We start from the raw sequence: 17354 nt of genomic DNA on the forward strand, positions 1-17354 counted from the left end.
GCAGAGGTACATCTTCTCTCAATTGCTTCAGTGCACATCAAGGGATTAGACAATGTGAAAGCAGATGCACTGAGCAGGGGATTTCGTTCATTTTCGAGTCTGTTCAACGCAACCTTCCTACCGAAATATTTTAAATTTAGCACCCCATTCATAGACCTTTTTGCAACCAAGACAAACTCTCTTCTTCCGAGGCTCTGGTTGAGATTCCCAGAACAGGGAGCCTGGGTGGGTGTCTTCCCTTCTTCTGAAGTCAACAAAAGAAACATTGTCTCTCTTCCTACAGTTTCCATTGATTCTAAGGTTATTATTGAAGATCAAACAGGAGAAGGCTCAAGTGGTGATAGTGGTACCCTTTTCACCACAAAGGAAGTGGTTCCTGTTGCACTAGGAGATGGCAATTCTTTGTCACTGGATCCTTCCTCTTCTACTCCAGTGAAGATCTCCAGCCCTTTACTTCCTCTAACTCTTATTGTGTAGGTCTGTAAATTGAAATTTTAACTGTTTTGTGTCGGTGTTTACCTCTTCATTAGTAGAAGTGAATCAAACTTTAAGGAAGCCATCTACTCTGAAGTCTTATTGAAGACATTGGGGTATATTTGACTCTTGGTGTTTAGAACATTATTTAGCCTCGATGTTTTGTCCAGTCTCTGCTATTCTTAGTATTTGGCTTCAACAAAAAGTTGCCCTTAGGCTGTTTGGTGATTAAGGCTATTAGTGAAGCAGATTCTTCCATCCTTTAGTATCAATAATTCTTAGTTCAACCTGATCTCGTTACAGTCAGTATGGCCCACACACACTCCCGGATCGAAGCCTTTGCCGATGCTTTGGATTACAGAAAATGCGCTGGGAAGCTGCCCTTTTTATAGCACCCAGCAGTGGTTGGTGGGATTAAGGTTAGCATTTCCTGTTTTGATTTCTGTCCTGAAAATTGTGTAATTCCTCATTTCTCATTAAGCAATGATAGCGAAGGTTCAGAATTGTAATTATGTAGGAATAATGTTGACATTAACTTAAGATAGGATACACTTTTAACACAAAGGCCCAATAAATTTGTTGAAGCAGTTGATGTAGTTTTTACCTTTGCAGGGAAACTCGGCCATAAATCCATAAAAGAACTAATAATGCTATACAAAAGTAAGTAAGTGTCTCTCGTTGAGCATTTATGGTGCTGGAGTATGGGATTACATTAACCCAAGGATCCTGCAAAAAATCGAAAATACGTTTTAAGCAGGTTTTTAGCAATACTAAGGAGACTGCTGGTTTTATTATCTGCTCAGAAACAGACCTTTGTTATTTGGAAGACCTGATCACTAATTCACCTTTATTGGTATGAGTAAAGATCTGACGTTCTCCTCTAACAAAATGTTCTTGCCTAGCCATAGACCTATTTTAAAACAAGATCGAGCGGAGCCCTCTTTGGCCTATTTCAAGAAATCTTTTCTTGAACTTGGAATTCCATTTTTTTCTCCCAGTGAAATTGATAATAAATCCAAGAAAACAGTAAAGCTCTATTTCTAGAACATAAAAGTGCCACCAGATACTCAAGTGTTGAAAATGGAATCGCCCCTTCATCGCTTGGCGATAACTACCACAGATGGGATTGAGCTCTACCTATTGTGGACAGCCAATCATGAACAGATTTTACTTAACCAGCTTATAATTGGGCACTGCACACTTTTTGGTGGCCCTCCTACAATGTTGTAATCCTAGTGGTGCATCTAAAGTTTCTGCTAAATATTTGAACTCTCTGCACTTTATCAGTACCTTAGCCAGATTATACATTCAAATGTTTTAACCTGTATCGTGTTTCTGTTCATTTGCTTATAACTTAAACCTTATGTTTTGTGGGACAATCGTTTATGACGATTTGCCTCATAAAGGTTTTTGATTACTGGGACAAGGACTTTACTACCGTTCAACCTGAAAAACCTGCCACCAGATGTCAGCATCCGAAGATATTTTTTTCAAAAACCTGATCCAAAACAAAACACTAGAATACGCGGTAGATTATTCTGCATACGCCCACTAGAGGGCGGTGGTACCACGTCCTCCTTCATAACTGGAAGTAGAGTTCCAGGGAAGCAGCTGGGAAAGCTAAGCCCCGCCCGCGCCGCAGGTAGACGGAGAGGTGCAAAAAAGAGAAACCGAGGAAGGGGAGCGCAGTGCACCTCTGGGAGCAACCTAGAGGATAGCGAAGGATCTGAAATCGGTATGCGGGGAAAATGGAGCGCGGTCAGGAAAGCTGAACGAGCAAAGTACAAAAAAATAAAGTGTACGGAGGAGGCTGTTCTCCCTCCCCTCTGCCTCGTCCTGCCTGTTGCGCTCCCCGCCTCTCCATGAATCACTGAGAGGGAAGTGCGAACCCGGGAGCAGGGAGCCGGGAGCAGGGGACGGGGCACAACCAGAAACCAAACCACTCCTCCCGCTGCAGCCTGCGCAACAACACTGGCCCTGGAGCCCGCAGCCCCCGCCGAGGGGATCTCAGTGCGAGGTACGGCGAGAGGGGCAGGGCCTTGGGGCTATTGGAGCAGCAGCAGCCCCGGAGCTGAGAGAGCCCGGACAGAACAAGTGCACTGGGTGGGTGTGTGTGCACCTCCACAAGAGGAAGTCTCCCGCTAGCGAAAACTAGGAAGTTATCCTGTTCTATTTTGGAAAGAGGAAGGAGCCGAGGGTCCCGACAGGAAAAAGGAACGGAAGTAGCGCCTCGTGGCCCGTGTGCTGCGGAATCTCCCTGACCGTCACTGGGAGTCATTACCAAGAAGGCAGAGAATGCTATGTTTTGGTTGATGAACCATCGCAGTGGATTCAAACGGGTAATAAATCTGCAGGTCCACTTTGAAGAGAAGATTATTGGTGTTTCAGGCAAAGGACCAAGTATTGCTGCTGACAGCCTTCTCTGTTGATTTTGAAGACATTTTTCTTCCGTCAAGTTGTTATGATTATCATTATGGATTGTGTTTGTGCCTTACCCAGCCTGGTGGCTTTGGAAATGCCTTCCTGACAAAAGTTATATTAACTTTACTTGCCTTCTTCGAAGGGACTGTTGTTTTCCCCTGTGGCTTTAGGAGTTTGGCTGAAGTAAAGTGACAGAGCTGGTCATCAGTGTTCAACTTATGCAGAGGATCACATTTGACACCAGTTAAACGAAGAGTATTACTAGTGGAGTCACTTAACTAATCTCCTTGCTGGTCATTGTCCAAAAGACATCATTGGAAGATCCTGAGTGTGAATATGATGATTAGGTCAAGGCGACAGCCTTCTTCGGACTAAAGCAGCTTGTTTTGATTGCTGGTCTGGTTGTACTGTTGTGGTTGCCTGCAAAGGCCATGGAGAATATGGAAACCAGAGGCAGCCAGGAGCGGTTTCTGCCTGACCGAGGCCCAAGGGTGTCTCATGGGTATGTGGAGCAAGGCCCGCTGGTGATGGTAGTCGAGCACAGGGCAGCAGATGGCTGGAGACTGGTGGAGATGCTGCTGTCAGGGGGTGCTCCCTGGGGATTTACCCTGAAAGGTGGAAGAGAGCACGGGGAACCCCTTATCATCACCAAGGTAAGACCTCTCAGCTTGGAAACATCCACCTTGTCCCCTGCTGTTCATTTGATCACGGCCTGGCAAAGCTGTTCTACTTCAAAGTTCATCTGGGTCTGGCAGTAATCTAAATGATGATCCAGAAAAGCATTTGGTAATTTTGGTGTTCATTAAATTTGATCTTGCAGAAGCGCTGTACATTAAGAGAAACTTAAATGGCCTGTCAAGTGTTTAACTGCTACTGACTGTACTTTATGCACTCTTTCACAGTGCAGTTTATCTTTTTTCACGTGTGGTATTTATTTAGAATTTTTCTTGGATATCATGGTTTAGTTGTTTGCTAACTCTTGGAGACAAAGTGAATCCTCGATGAATGTGAAAAGCTCACTGCAGTCATGCATCTTGCCTGTCGATTCAAGCAATCAACTCTAATGGCTCACTTCATGAATCATTTACAGAAAAATCGCCTCTTTCTTGAAACAGTCTCATGGTGATTTTAATAATTTGCATGTTTTAACATTTGGCCTTTATGAATCCAGTTAAGTACAACTACATTTTCGGTTACTTATTATAGGGTTCAGGATACTAATTACTATAAAATCTCTAGAAGTTCCTTGACATGGAATGTGACATCACGCAAGGCCCTGCAAATTGACAAGCCTTATTCATTGTGTTCAGTGTCTGTTAACTCAGCTGCAGGAAGTGTTTGCTTTATTAAAATGCTGTGCTCACTTTATTATTTTATTTTTGTTTTCTGGACACTAGTATGAAGTCTGAATATATTTAAGTACCCTCATGTTGCAGGATCCTTTGCAAAACGTATGCCTTTGGTCTGTTGTAAAGGCAGAATTCATAAGTTTAGCCATCCTTTAGTTAGTAATGTCCATGTTGTTGCTCATTGTGTCTAACAGGACTTGCATGTTTGCTTCTCTTCTCTCCACTGTGCAGACAGTGAGAGCTAATCGGACTGAGTGAAGTAGAATGTAGCAGTCTGCTTGTTGAAACCTCTGGTCCATTTGGTCCTCAACAGTTGTCATATTTTGGTAAGTTGTAGAGCATGCTCAAGACCTGATTCACAAATCCTTTGATATGAGTAAGTGAATTACTCTGGTTGCACACCTGGCTTCCTCGTGAATTCCAGGAGCAGTCTTTGTTATCTTCTGGAATTAGGAAGAAAGGCCTGAGTACAGCAAATGTAGGTCTTTGCAAATAGGACCAACATGTTTTCAGTACATGAAGTTGTGAGAAAAATGCAAAGAGATGGAAACATTTGTAATGGATTAGTGAAATGCCTGCGATTCTCTAGGTTAACTGCTGTGGATGACTAAACAAAAGATTGATTTTGTTTCTTCGGTTGCTGAATATTAGAATTTAGGGAATTTATGGCATTGATTCCAAAGAAATCTCTTAAGATTATGATCATAATTGTGACCAAAAAGTTGTCATCATAATGGAATCCTATTCCATTGTGAGGATTACAATAGCACAGAGATCTCCAGGTCGACAACTGAGAGTCGGACTTTAAAAGTGACAATCAGTCCAGCAAATGACAGAGCATATTATTAAAACACACGCCTTAAAAAAAATCCACTGTGAAGGACAACATTGCTGATCTTAATAGGTGTGCATTTTTAGACCCAACAAAGGAGAAGAAAATGCAGACATATTAGTAGTACTTAAATAAAGGAAAATTGATTCATCTGTTTGAATCTCTTCTAAGTCTTCAGCACATTAAAGTGGAAGTTGCAGAATGGAGTTTGATGGTGTTGTGTCTGCCTGCTATTATTTTGGTACAGTGCGATGACATCATCCAAGTTATTTCTAACATTCAGTAATTTTTGATCTATTTGGGCTACAAAAAACATTTTAGTCAAAATCTACAGATTATGCAGCAGGCAAAGGATTATGCAGTAAATCCATAACTCTGCGAAAAATGCCAAAGCCCCAGAATCAAACAGCTTCAGTGGACCTGGTTTATATTATTGAAACTGTTAGCAATTCTTGAGTTTCACTTAGAAGTGTTGTTTTTGTCCTCTTCCTTGAAGAGTATTTTGTCTATTTCTATGAATAGGATACAAGTTAAACATAAATCTCAATGGTAGAGGTTTTTCTACTAGGAGATGCTTAATCGTCCGGGCTTGACAACAAGGCTGTCGGCAACACCTGTAGCTGACAGTGTACATAGAGATGGATTTTGATTAATTATTCTCAATTAGTGACTTATTTGGGTTGGCTGCCATCAGCCATTGCGTTCAGATAACATTCATCACACCCAAGAGGAGTATACCTCCTTATTCTGTTGGATGTTTGGTGTATCATTCCACCTCCCATGAAGTAGTTCTGTTACAGTGCATGAAGGACTGTTTTAATTTCTGAAAAGAATACTCAGTCCTCCCACTTTTTGTCACATTATGTTCTTTATCTGTTTCATGAGTAATGTACAGAAAACAGCCCTTTATGTTATTATATTTCACCAAGAGACTCATTGGTTCAGTTTATAGAAAACCTGTGAGTTGTAAGCATTCCAAACTACCACCCCTTCAGTGGTTTCCATGCAGGGAACAACCATTTGGCACAACTGGCAATCCTGTTTAGCCACCAAAGCGATTTATTATGCCCACCACCTCCCCTGCGCCTGCCATACAGGCTGCTGCTAACATACAAATTCAGTGTGCCTGGTGGCTGTGTTATGGTTGCTTTATAAAGCATTATATAGTTTGTTGTATGGAATAATACCCAGCCTTGCATTAAAACGATTTAGGCACATAAAAAGCTTTAAGGTAAATTTGTCAAAACAGTAAAGTGTGAAAACTAATAACGACTGCTTATAAGACCAAGGGGAAGGGTCATAAAGTAGTCTAGAACAGATTCCAGAATGAATGATTCACAGCTAGTATCAGTGAATGTGATAAAAAGACACATTTTACATACATAGCTATGGGTGTGGAATTCCTATAGCCCACTCCCAGGACATATTGTTTGGAGTAAAGGACAATACGATTTCTTGTTTATTTTGTCCTTGGGACGAGTAGGACCAACCCCCTGCAGAACGAACCCTTTGGCTGCCAGTTAACAATATCACTTTATAGATCACAGAAGGGCATTATCTGCAGTTAAGATACTTGTGTCTATATGTTAGTGCTGTTTGAACTTGTATATATGGTTCATTAATGCAAAGTCTTTTTTATAAGGGTGAGCACTCTAAGGAAATGTTGTAAGCAGTGTCAGCGCTAATGACAGCGGATCCAGTATAAACATTTGTACACACACATTTGAAGTGTTTAACAATATGAGGCTACAAATAATGCTCCCAGAATGCTCTCTGATTGGATGCAAATATCTGCAGAAGCTTGAAAGCAAGATGGATGATCTTTTTCTTTCAAAATAAAATGCTCACAGAAAATCCAACTAGGAAAAAAATGTTTTGGTAAACTACTGTGAAATTATAGTTACCATTTTTTGAAGCACCATTAAGTAAAATGTGTTGATGCATGCTAGTATTTCCCAAAAATATTCATAATGGAAAATCAGTGCAACTAGTTTCAACGTGATGATGGGAAACTTGAAAATAAACAAGTTTTGGCAAAGTCAACAGGTCTGATATGGGTGGTCAGCCTTTTGGTTTTGTCAATGCGTGCCTTGTTTTTACATGTTTTTTGTAAAACATTATTATTGTGGGAGCTGCGGGGCCCTCCCCATTATAACAAACATTGGCAAAAAGCAATAATATTTTTTGTGTCTCAAAAAGCACACATTGCTACAGTAGTCCCTGGCAGTGAACAAAAATACTCTGTGTGCCAATATGCTCCTTGTGAAAGAGCAGAAGCCAGTCGATAGGTAGAGATAGAATTTAATAAAACCAAAAGGCTTTGGTTAACACCAGAACTAAATAGGGGTCACAAGAGTGCACCCAAGATGTATGTCCTTGAATTAGTGCAGAATACAACTTTGATGAATTCACAGACATTTACAGAAGTAGTCCAGGAAATTGTACTCTTGGAAAATATTTGTGAATTACATTGTAGCCTGAGTAGATTTGGTCTTGCGAAAATCTGTTGAGCATTTACTATGTCACTTATTCTCCAAACATGTTTTTTTAACCTGCCTTTGTCAGGTGTACATTTCCAACCTTTCTCAGTATGGGGAAGGATTAGAGTAGAACTTGTTAAAGCAGCCAAAACATGCAAGTTGGTAGGTTTGCGCAGACTCAAAAGAGCATTCCAACCCTAGGACTATTGCTTAACACTACCTCCAGCCCCTCCATGTAGATTTGCGGAAAGCTGGCAAAAACAGAATTGCCAGTAATCAAACACTATTATAGTATGAGCCCTGGCATAGTCAGAGAGGCTAATATCAGAGCTTTTACATAATGAGATTGCTACCATAATTGTCACAGCACTACTTGGCACCAAAGGGACAAGTGAATTTTTTACAGGACAAGTAGATTTATGAAGGAGCTTGTCCCATGGACAAATAGATATTTTATTAAATTCCACACCCCTGATAGCAAAGGTGTGATTTGTATTTGCAGCAAACTGAACTTGCAATATGTAGGGTGGTCAAACCAGAGAAATTTCCACGTGGAAGGCAGCAGTGATTCGAGATGCCTCTGCCATCTAGGAGGCAGATGCAACAAAAACTCATAAAGACTATGTTAAGAGAAATGTCATATATATATATATATTATATATTTTTTTTTTAAAGACACCTTACTGCAAAAAAGTAAATGAAAACAAAACTCTTTGCTTTTACCTGGCCCTTCTGCTATCTGCTTGTGATTGATAAGCAGACTAAATGATGACTATTCAATTTCAAAGAACATTCACTAACCAGTCTTCTTGGCCAAAGATTCTGTACTGGTTACGGCTGTGAGAGCAACTTCTTATGCAACAGGTAATGACAAAAGAAAGACCTCATCCGCATATATGTATGAAATTATAATAAATATTCTGTGATGCAAAAGATATGTTACTTGCCACCAGCCTGGCATCACCCTGCAATCCTACTGCAGGAAGTGGGCATTAAGGAAAATATGAAGAAAGTAAAAAAAATGAATAATAGAAATAAAAAAAAAAATTGAAAGCATCTTTTCTTCTTTGCATTGTGTCACGAATCACCAACTGTGTGAAGTAGCTAACAAAGAGCAACAGTCCTCTTCATAGTCCCATTCAAGGTAGTGTCTTAAGATACAACATGCATCAATGCAGGAAGAACCTCAGGAGAGTGGACCAGTTAAAACTGGTAATACCAGTAATCGTTCTCACACTGACACCTGTTAATAGTACCAGCCAGGTGCTACAGTGCAGCATGATGCAAAGGCAGAATGTGTACTTCACTTATCAGACATGATCAAGGGCAGGAGCATGCCAGGACTACTTTGGGTATGTCAACACTTTCAGCCCCGCTCAACCACTCTTTGCTACCTCTTCATTGCCATAAATTCCTTTGATATTACATTTAACCAAGAACTCTTATCTCTCAATAAAGTACAGGTATCCTTTTGTTCTTCCGAAGGACAACTGACAATAGGTATTTTTTTGCAAACAGGCAGCTTACACTGTGTGGTAGGCTGAGATAACATCCAGTAAAAAGCAGCAAGAAATATTAAGAGCAGCTGAAGGCATCCTGGCTCAGAGATGTAAGTATGAGCGTGGTAATGCATGTTACCCAGCATGGATGCTTGGAGAAGTGGGATGGGCCGCAGTCATCCCAAAAGTAGGAGAAGTTCTGAGCCCTCTGCTGGGTTGCCTGGAAATGATGCAGAGAGCCTTCTAATATTTGGGGCTTAGCTGCAGCCTGGATGGATCAATTATGGTATACCGCCTGGAACTGGTGGGTGTGATGAAGTTGACGATGGCCCTGTATCTTCATGCATTTTCGTTTGTGGTTACCTTTTTGAACTTTAAAATGCTGCTCCGTTCTCAACGTTAACTGTGTTTATAGGCAAGAAAATATCATAATATATATTTTAACTAGCAATAGGAAATCAATTGCAGCATAAAACTGAGCTAGAAAATCGTGGCAGAAAAGAAAAGAAAATACATGCAGACATCCCAAAAAGACTGAGAGGTTCTTCATCTTTTGAGGTTTGTGAACCCGCAGTGAATAACTGCTGGAAGCCAAGGATTCCCACCTAAGCAATTTCTACAAAGTTAAAGTAAAAAAAAAAAACAATCCACAAAAATACAGAAACAAAAATACATCAAACACATACACAACTTACAACATAGTTTATGTCATTCACAAACAAAAGAATACACAAATCTGAATTTAAATTTTAACTGGAAGGTTGGAGCTTTTCAGTATCATGTTTTATTACTAACAGATGAAGTGATGTGCTAGAATCTAGCATATCAATTTGTCGTATTTGCTTTGTTGGAGCACGCTCTCTTAGTCCGATCATGCAAGTGCTTTATTTGAGGCCACAATTTCCCCCTACTATTTTCTGTCTGATGCACTTGCACTTCTTCTGTAGATCAAGCTAAGGAAACAAATTTAATTTTTATCCTCCAATTTCATATTCCTTCAAATGTACAGAGCGTTTTACATTTTTCGTATCTGGCTACCTTTTATTAATCTGCTAAAATTGTTTAAACTTCTAAACGGTAGTAGGCCCCCGAGGTATGCGTTGCAGACCACCAAAAGTATGCTGAAAGCAAGTACCCCAAAAATAGTAAAGTGATAGCAAAAAAAGTGAAAAGAGGGAAACAATAAAAAACAACAAGGGAATTAAATAAAGGTGCATGAAAGGGAATGAAGAATGAAAGAAAACAGTAGGACAGTAAACCGGCTATGAATATTATAGTGCCATGAGTAATCGTAGGTCCGTTGTTCCAGTGTAATTCAATGGATTAGTATTGTAATTGCACCCATTACTGTGCTCTCTACAAGTCATAGAAATTCTGGAGGGTTAATGCTCAAATTGCAGAGATTTTCCCGTTCTGTTAGTCAGACATGCCAGCCAGAAATAGATCAGTGTTTTCAGGCACTTGCTGTAGGAGATTCAGCTTAACCTCATGTCACAGGTTCAAATCCCATTGAGATTGCACCATAACAGCAGTGCTGTGGCAATGTGTGGTATTTTTTGAACAGCGAGAAAACATTGCAAGCTCCCAAATTTGGAAAATATATTTAAATCACAAGTCATTTTTTGGAAAATCAAATAAAAGCATGTTTAGCCATGAGGTAAGTGTGTCGATGGACTGAATATTTTCTAATGCAGGTACATGTAGCTCAATGGCCATCATAATATTTTCAAACTATGGTTTAACCCTCTTTTCCGCGATGGATGTAATGGTTACGTCCTTGGCTGAGGCGCCAAGGGCGTAACCGTTACGTCCACAGACTGGCGCATGGGGGGGGAGCGCTAGCCTCCCACCACCCTTACATGGGCAGGGATGGAAGTGGAATCGCTTCCCCTTCCACCCCTGACCCTCCTAACCCCCGTGACGTCTAATGACGTCAGCGCTCAATTGCATACTGACCTCATTAGAGGCCACCCCCACCGTGCTGGAAGCTCAGCTTTCAGTGCGGATCGGAGGAGAAATACGAAATCATTTCTCTTCCGATCACGTGCTGGGGGCGGGAGAGGCATCAAAGGAAAGGAAAGGCCTTTCCTTTCCTTTGATGTCTCTCTGAGCATTTCTGCAGCCCGATCGCAAAGCGATCGGGCTGCAGAAATGCCCACTAGACATCAGGGATTTTGTGTTTTTAGTTGTTTATTGTGGAAATTGGCATGAGGGGAGCAACCACTTGAGCAAGGGTCGCTCCTTGGGGGGGGGGGCATTTTTATAAGACCACTTCTGCCCCTCTTGGGGGAAGATCGGCCCATTTTAATTAGGCCGATGTGCCTCCCAGGGGGACAGAAACCACAAGGCACCTGGGATTGTTTTATTTTTTTTTATTTTTTACAGATGGGGAGTGTCCTCTTAGGCAAGGGTTGCTCCCCTGGGGGGCAAATTTATTTTAGGCTAATTCTGCCCCACTTGGGGGCAGATCGACCTTTTTCTATTATGCCGACCTGCACCACTTAAGCACCAGGTATTGGTGTGAGTGTTTTGTTTGGGGGGGCAGCCCCTTGTGCAATGGTTGCTCCCCATGGGGTCACATTACTGTTGGCCATTTCTGCAACCCTTGGAGGCAGAGCGGCCTATTTTTGTAAGGCCCATCTGCCCCCAAGGGGGGCAGAAAGCCCACCTGAGACCAGGAAGATTTGTTTTTCAAAAAAAGAGGGTAGGAGTATGGCCATACTCCAACCCCAAATAAATGGGGCCAGGGTTGTTCTGCCCACCGGTGAGCAGATGGGGCAATTAACCTTGATCCACTCCCCAGTGTGGCAGAAAGCATACTAGCTGCCAGGGAAATTAAAAAAAAAAAAAATAGTGGGGTGGTGAATACCAACCAGTATGGGCATGGTTATGCCCCCCCCCAACCCCAACTGAATGGGGTAACAGTCTTTCAGCTCTCACTCGGCACACTAAAACATCTTATCCCACGGCAAGCAAGACGACATTTGATTATTTCAGGTTTTGGTTTTGAGAGCCATGAGAGCTTGTCTAACTCTCAAAATCGTCCCACTTGGAATTGTGAGGGCTTCACTTTTTGGACTTTGGGACGCTGCCATGTAGAAAAATCTACGAGACCTACACACATTTGAAAACTAAACATCTGGGTGAGTCCAGGGTGGTGTGCTTCACATGCACCCTGCACCATTTTCTTACCCACAATGCCCTGCAAACCTCCAACATTGCTGGAAATCACACAATTTTCCCACATTTTTGTGATGGAAACTTCCAGAATCTGCAGGAATCCACAACATTTCTACCACCCAGCATCTATACCCATAAAAATTCTGCCCCACTTGTCAGCCTTGAAACATTGTTTTTCCAAACTGCCCTTTTGGACCTGCTTTGGTACCTCCTCAATTTCGACCTGTTTTTGGCTCTTCCTGTCACTGGCACTTGGCCCACCTACACAAGTGAGGTATCATTTTTATCAGGAGACTGGGGGGAACGTTGGGTGGTAGGAAATTTGTGTGGGTGCAGTGATCCCACACAGAAATGTGGGAAAATTTGATTTTCTTTTTCTTTTTTTTTTTTAGCTAAATTTGAGGTTTGCTGAGGATTCTGGGTAAGAAAACATTGGGGGGTCCATGCAAGTCACACCTCCCTGGGCTCCCTCGAGTGTCTGGTTTTCAGAAATGTCTGAGTTTGGTAGGTTTCCCTAGATGGCCGTTGAGCCCAGGACCAAAAACTCAGGTGCCGCTCTTCATCCCGCCTCCCCCCCCAAAAAACAGGTAGTTTTGTATTTGATAATTTTGATGTGTCCACGTAGTGTTTTGGGGGATTTCCTTTTGCGGGCACTAGGCCTACCCACATAAGTGAGGAACCCTTTTTATCAGAACACCTGGGGGAATGCTGGGTGGAAGGAGGTTTGCACAGGATTCTGGGTAACAGAGCCTGGTGAGAGTGCCTCAAGTTACCCCAGCCTGGGTTCATATAGGTGTCTAGTTTTCAAAACTGTCCAGGTTTGCTAGGTTTTCCTAAGTGCCGGATGAGCTACAGGCCAAAATCCACAGCTAGGCACTTTGCAAAAACAGATCTGTTTTCTTTGGAAAAATGTGATGTGTCTATGTTGTGTTTTGGGGCATTTCCTGTCGTGGTCACTAGGCCTACCCACACAAGTGCGGTACCATTTTTATCGGGAGTCTTGGGGCAATGCTGGGCAGAAGGAAATGTATGGCTTCTCTCAGATTCCAGAACTTTCCATCACCGAAATATGAGGAAAAGGTGTTTTTTTTTTGGGCCAAATTTTGAGGTTTGCAAAGGATTCTGGGTAACAGAACCTGGTGAGAGCCCCACAAGTCACCCCATCTTCGATTCCCCTTGGTGTCTAGTTTTAAAAAATGCACAGGTTTAGTAGGTTTCCCTAGGTGCCGGCTGAGCTAGAGGCCAAAATCCACAGCTCGGCACTTTCAAAAAAACCTTCAGATTTCAATGCAAAAATGTGATGTGTCTATGTTACGTTTCCTGTCGTGGGCATTAGGACTACCCACGCAAGTGAGGTACCATTTTTATTGGGAGACTTGGGGGAACATAGAATAGCAAAACAAGTGTTATTGCATCTTGTCTTTCTCTACATTTTTTCCTTCCAAATGTAAGACAGTGTGTAAAAAAGACATCTATTTGAGAAATGCCCTGTAATTCACATGCTAGTACGGGGATCCCAGAATTCAGAGATGTGCAAATAACCACTGCTTCTCAACACCTTATCTTGTGCACATTTTGCAAATACAAGGGTTTCTTTGATACCTATTTTTCACTCTTTATATTTCACTAAATGAATTGCTGTAAACTCGGTATACAATAAAAACCCATTGCAAGGTGCAGCTCCTTTATTGGCTCTGGGTACCTAGAGCTATTAATGAACCTAGAAGCCCTATATATCCTCGCAACCAGAAGAGTCCATCAGACGTAACGGTATATTGCTTTTGAAAATTTGACATTGCAGGAAAAAGTTGCAGAGCTAAACGTGGAGAAAATGGCTGTTTTTTTCACCTCAATTTCAATATTTTTTTATTTCTGCTGTTATTTTCGGTAGGAAACCCTTGTAGGATCTACACAAATGACCCTTGCTGAATTCAGAATTTAGTCTACTTTTTAGAAATGTTTAGCTGTCTGGGATCCAGCATTGGTTTACCACCAATTTCTGTCACTAACTGGAAGAAGGCTAAAGGCACAAAAAATGGGATAGGTCCCAGTGAAATGCCAAAATTAAGTTGAAAAATGTAATTTTCTGATTCAAGTCTGCAGTTTCCTGAAAGCTGGGAAGATGGTGATTGTAGCACAGAAACCCCATTGTTGATGCCATTTTCAGGGAAAAAAACACATGCTTTCTTCTGCAGCACTTTTTTTCCTGTTTTTTGCAAAAAATCTAACTTTTCTCTGTCTTTTGGCTAATTTCTTGGTCTTCTCCAGGGGAACCCACAAACTCTGGGTACCTCCAGAATCCCTAGGATGTTGGGGAAAAAAAGGACACAAATTTGGCGTGGGTAACTTATGTGGACAAAAAGTTATGAAGGCCTAAGTGCGAACTGCCCCAAATAGCCAAAAATAGCCTGGCACTTGCGGGGGGAAAAGTCCTGGCAGCGAAGGGGTTAAAAAAAAAAAACAATGCAAAAACAACTGTAAACATCACTTAAGTATGTTGCTGGAACAAATATTTCATATGCAGTTACATGTAGGTCAAACAGCAACAGGATATGTACGCAATATATATATATATATATATATATATATATATATATATATATATATATATATATATATATATATATATTTCTTTTGGCCCCCCCACCAATGAAGAATAATTTTCTCCCTGTAGAAAATGGAACCGATCTCCTTTCCTCACCTTTCTAATATAAGGGTCTTCCCCCTTCCTATCTAGGAAAGGAATTCACTCCTTCCTTGAATATGTCTATTTTGCATGTTGTAATTCAGCAGGATCAATCTACATTCTTCATAAAACAAAAAAGAATTAAACTAGAAATTGGGTTGATCGTGTAAAGGATGAAAAGCCATCCACTGGTTTGGGACCAACAGGAGGCTTCGATGTGGGATATTTGAGTGACATTTCCTGCAGAGTAGCCGGCTATCATGATTTGCTATGCAAATTACTATGTGCGTTGCAAAGATGCGGTGCAGACTCAATGAGCTACCCACACAGGGATTAAGGAAACATAAGAGCTCTATTTTGAATGCACACAAACATATGTGCGCGTACACCGCAAAACCTCCGCTCTGTGCAGTGCCCTCTTTGCAGTCACTAACCAGCAATTTGCAACAGTTGAAAATCTCCCATAATGGAGGAATTTCCATGCCTGAAGTCCCATGCGTGTTTCATAAAATCCACTACATTTGACTATCAGAGTCAAGATAAGGGATTTTGCGGATCAGATTATATTTTTGCAATCCCAGGGCGGATAACTCCCCATTTTTGACAGCTACCCCATGTCCGGATCTACACTGTTTTTGTTCCATATGCCCACTCATAAACAACCTTGAATGATCGAGCAGGCGTGCACCGTATGGGTGCTTTCACCCTCCTACACTTCTCTCACTCCAATCTTTAAAAAACATGCCTCCTGTCATACCACACTCCACAACCAGGGCTAGCATAACTGGCACCCTGTCAAACCCTCTCTCAATAGTCTTAGGTTTTAAAATGCTTATACATAGCATTTGATTTTGAGTTCTAAGATGCCAGGCTGGACTGCATGATCCTTTATTGCTCCAATCTGTAAGGGAGTTTATCTAACACCACATGGGGGTTGTTAAGTCTGGCTAAAATGTCCAATAGCCCAAAAGTAAGCAAATAGAAAGGGTGGTGACAGAAAAAACTCGAGGTCCTGTGTTTTGAAGTATATTTGAGCTTAGCATCATCCTTATCTGCAACTATTATCGACAATGGAATTTTATACTGTGTGGCTCTGGTGGCATTAAGGACACAAATCACATCCTATTCATAAAAACATTAAAGGAACCTGTTATTTTGTCAGTGCTTGTTTTCTTTTGTGTTTACTCTATACTTTATTTTGTGGTCATCCCGTGATATCTGCCTGACAGAAGAAAGCATGTTGTTCAAACACAGTGAATGAGAAAGGTTGTTTGAAACACAGGCATTTTGCGGCAGCATTGATTGTGGCCTAATCGGATGGCCATGACAAGTTCCAAGGTTTAGAATCCTCATGTGATGACCTCGTTTTTGACTACGTTTTAATTGTTGCAGACATTAATTTTTATATCACACAAGTGCAAACATGACCTTTGGTTTTAGTGCAATTAATTAAGCCGGAGCATGTGATGCAAGTTAAAGACTGGAAGCTGTTTGAACACTATAGATGAGATCGACAATCCACTTGGGAGGAGGTGCCCCCTAAAATCTTTCAGGGAGTGCTTTCATACTTGTGACTTCACAAAGTAGTACAAGAGAGTTGAAACAAAAAGAACTTAAAAAAGCCTTGGATTACCACTAACTCAGTTCTTTAATTTTCAGCCTGCATTGTATTTTGTTAGGTCTGTTGTGGGCACAGCTTTAATTGTTTTGCTAGCTTCATGTATTTATCTCTCTTCAGCCTTTGGTTTATTCAACTGTAATTCACATTTTACTTAGAACCACCAAAGCAGTGGGTCAGTAAATCTACCCATTGGCCCTCTTGCTTTGTGAGGGCGATATGTTACCTGATCATATATGCATAACCTAAAAAGAAATGCACTTCAGTTACTTTGCCAGTGCTTTATTCATTATCATTGTTGTTGTATTTTATACCTTCTATGTATTGAAACATTATAACTTTTCTTTGCTCTAGATTACAATTGGAAAGTGTTTCTATGCCCCTGCTTAGTTCACCTACCTTCTAAGAAGCATTGGTACTGTCCTGTTACCACCATACATGATCGAAATGTGTTTAAAATGTAAAATTCGTATTGCAAGTGTATGGCTACTATGGTTAAGCACTGGCATGTTTTGAATTCTTGTGTTTTTTTGGCATGTATTTGCAAAACAAAAAAAACATGACCAGTATGCCAGCTTGTCACAGCCACGCTTTTTGGCTTTACCAGTGCTTGCTTTCGATTAGTATGGTGATTTCAGCACTAGGGCACCCAGTTGTAAGGTCTTTGTTACTCTGTGCAAGCATTCTTCATCAGTCACAGGTGGTTGGTATGAGAGGTGGCCGAGATTGGGGTACTGTATGGTTATGGCCTAGAGAAGAGTAGACTGAGTGTTTTCTGGCACCAATTTTGTACTGGGATATGCTATATTGTTATA

The 17354-nt window shown here is 41.3% G+C and overlaps 1 protein-coding gene across 5 annotated transcripts in view; it reads left to right on the plus strand.

Annotated features, from left to right (window-relative positions):
* The first annotated feature begins 2115 nt into the window (after positions 1 to 2115).
* The window catches only part of SHROOM2 (shroom family member 2), a 675938-nt gene continuing 660699 nt past the window's right edge, over positions 2116 to 17354 (plus strand). For 3 of the 5 annotated variants that reach the window (XM_069205145.1, XM_069205146.1, XM_069205152.1), the window contains exon 1: positions 2116 to 3548. In XM_069205145.1, coding sequence (XP_069061246.1) covers positions 3327 to 3548 — 222 coding nt within the window. In that variant the 5' untranslated portion in view covers positions 2116 to 3326. The remainder of the gene's footprint in view (positions 3549 to 17354) is intronic. The other 2 variants (XM_069205148.1, XM_069205151.1) reach the window with 2 other exon arrangements.

The sequence above is a fragment of the Pleurodeles waltl genome, chromosome 8 (genome assembly GCF_031143425.1).
Source record: "Pleurodeles waltl isolate 20211129_DDA chromosome 8, aPleWal1.hap1.20221129, whole genome shotgun sequence".
Lineage (NCBI taxonomy): Eukaryota > Metazoa > Chordata > Amphibia > Caudata > Salamandridae > Pleurodeles > Pleurodeles waltl.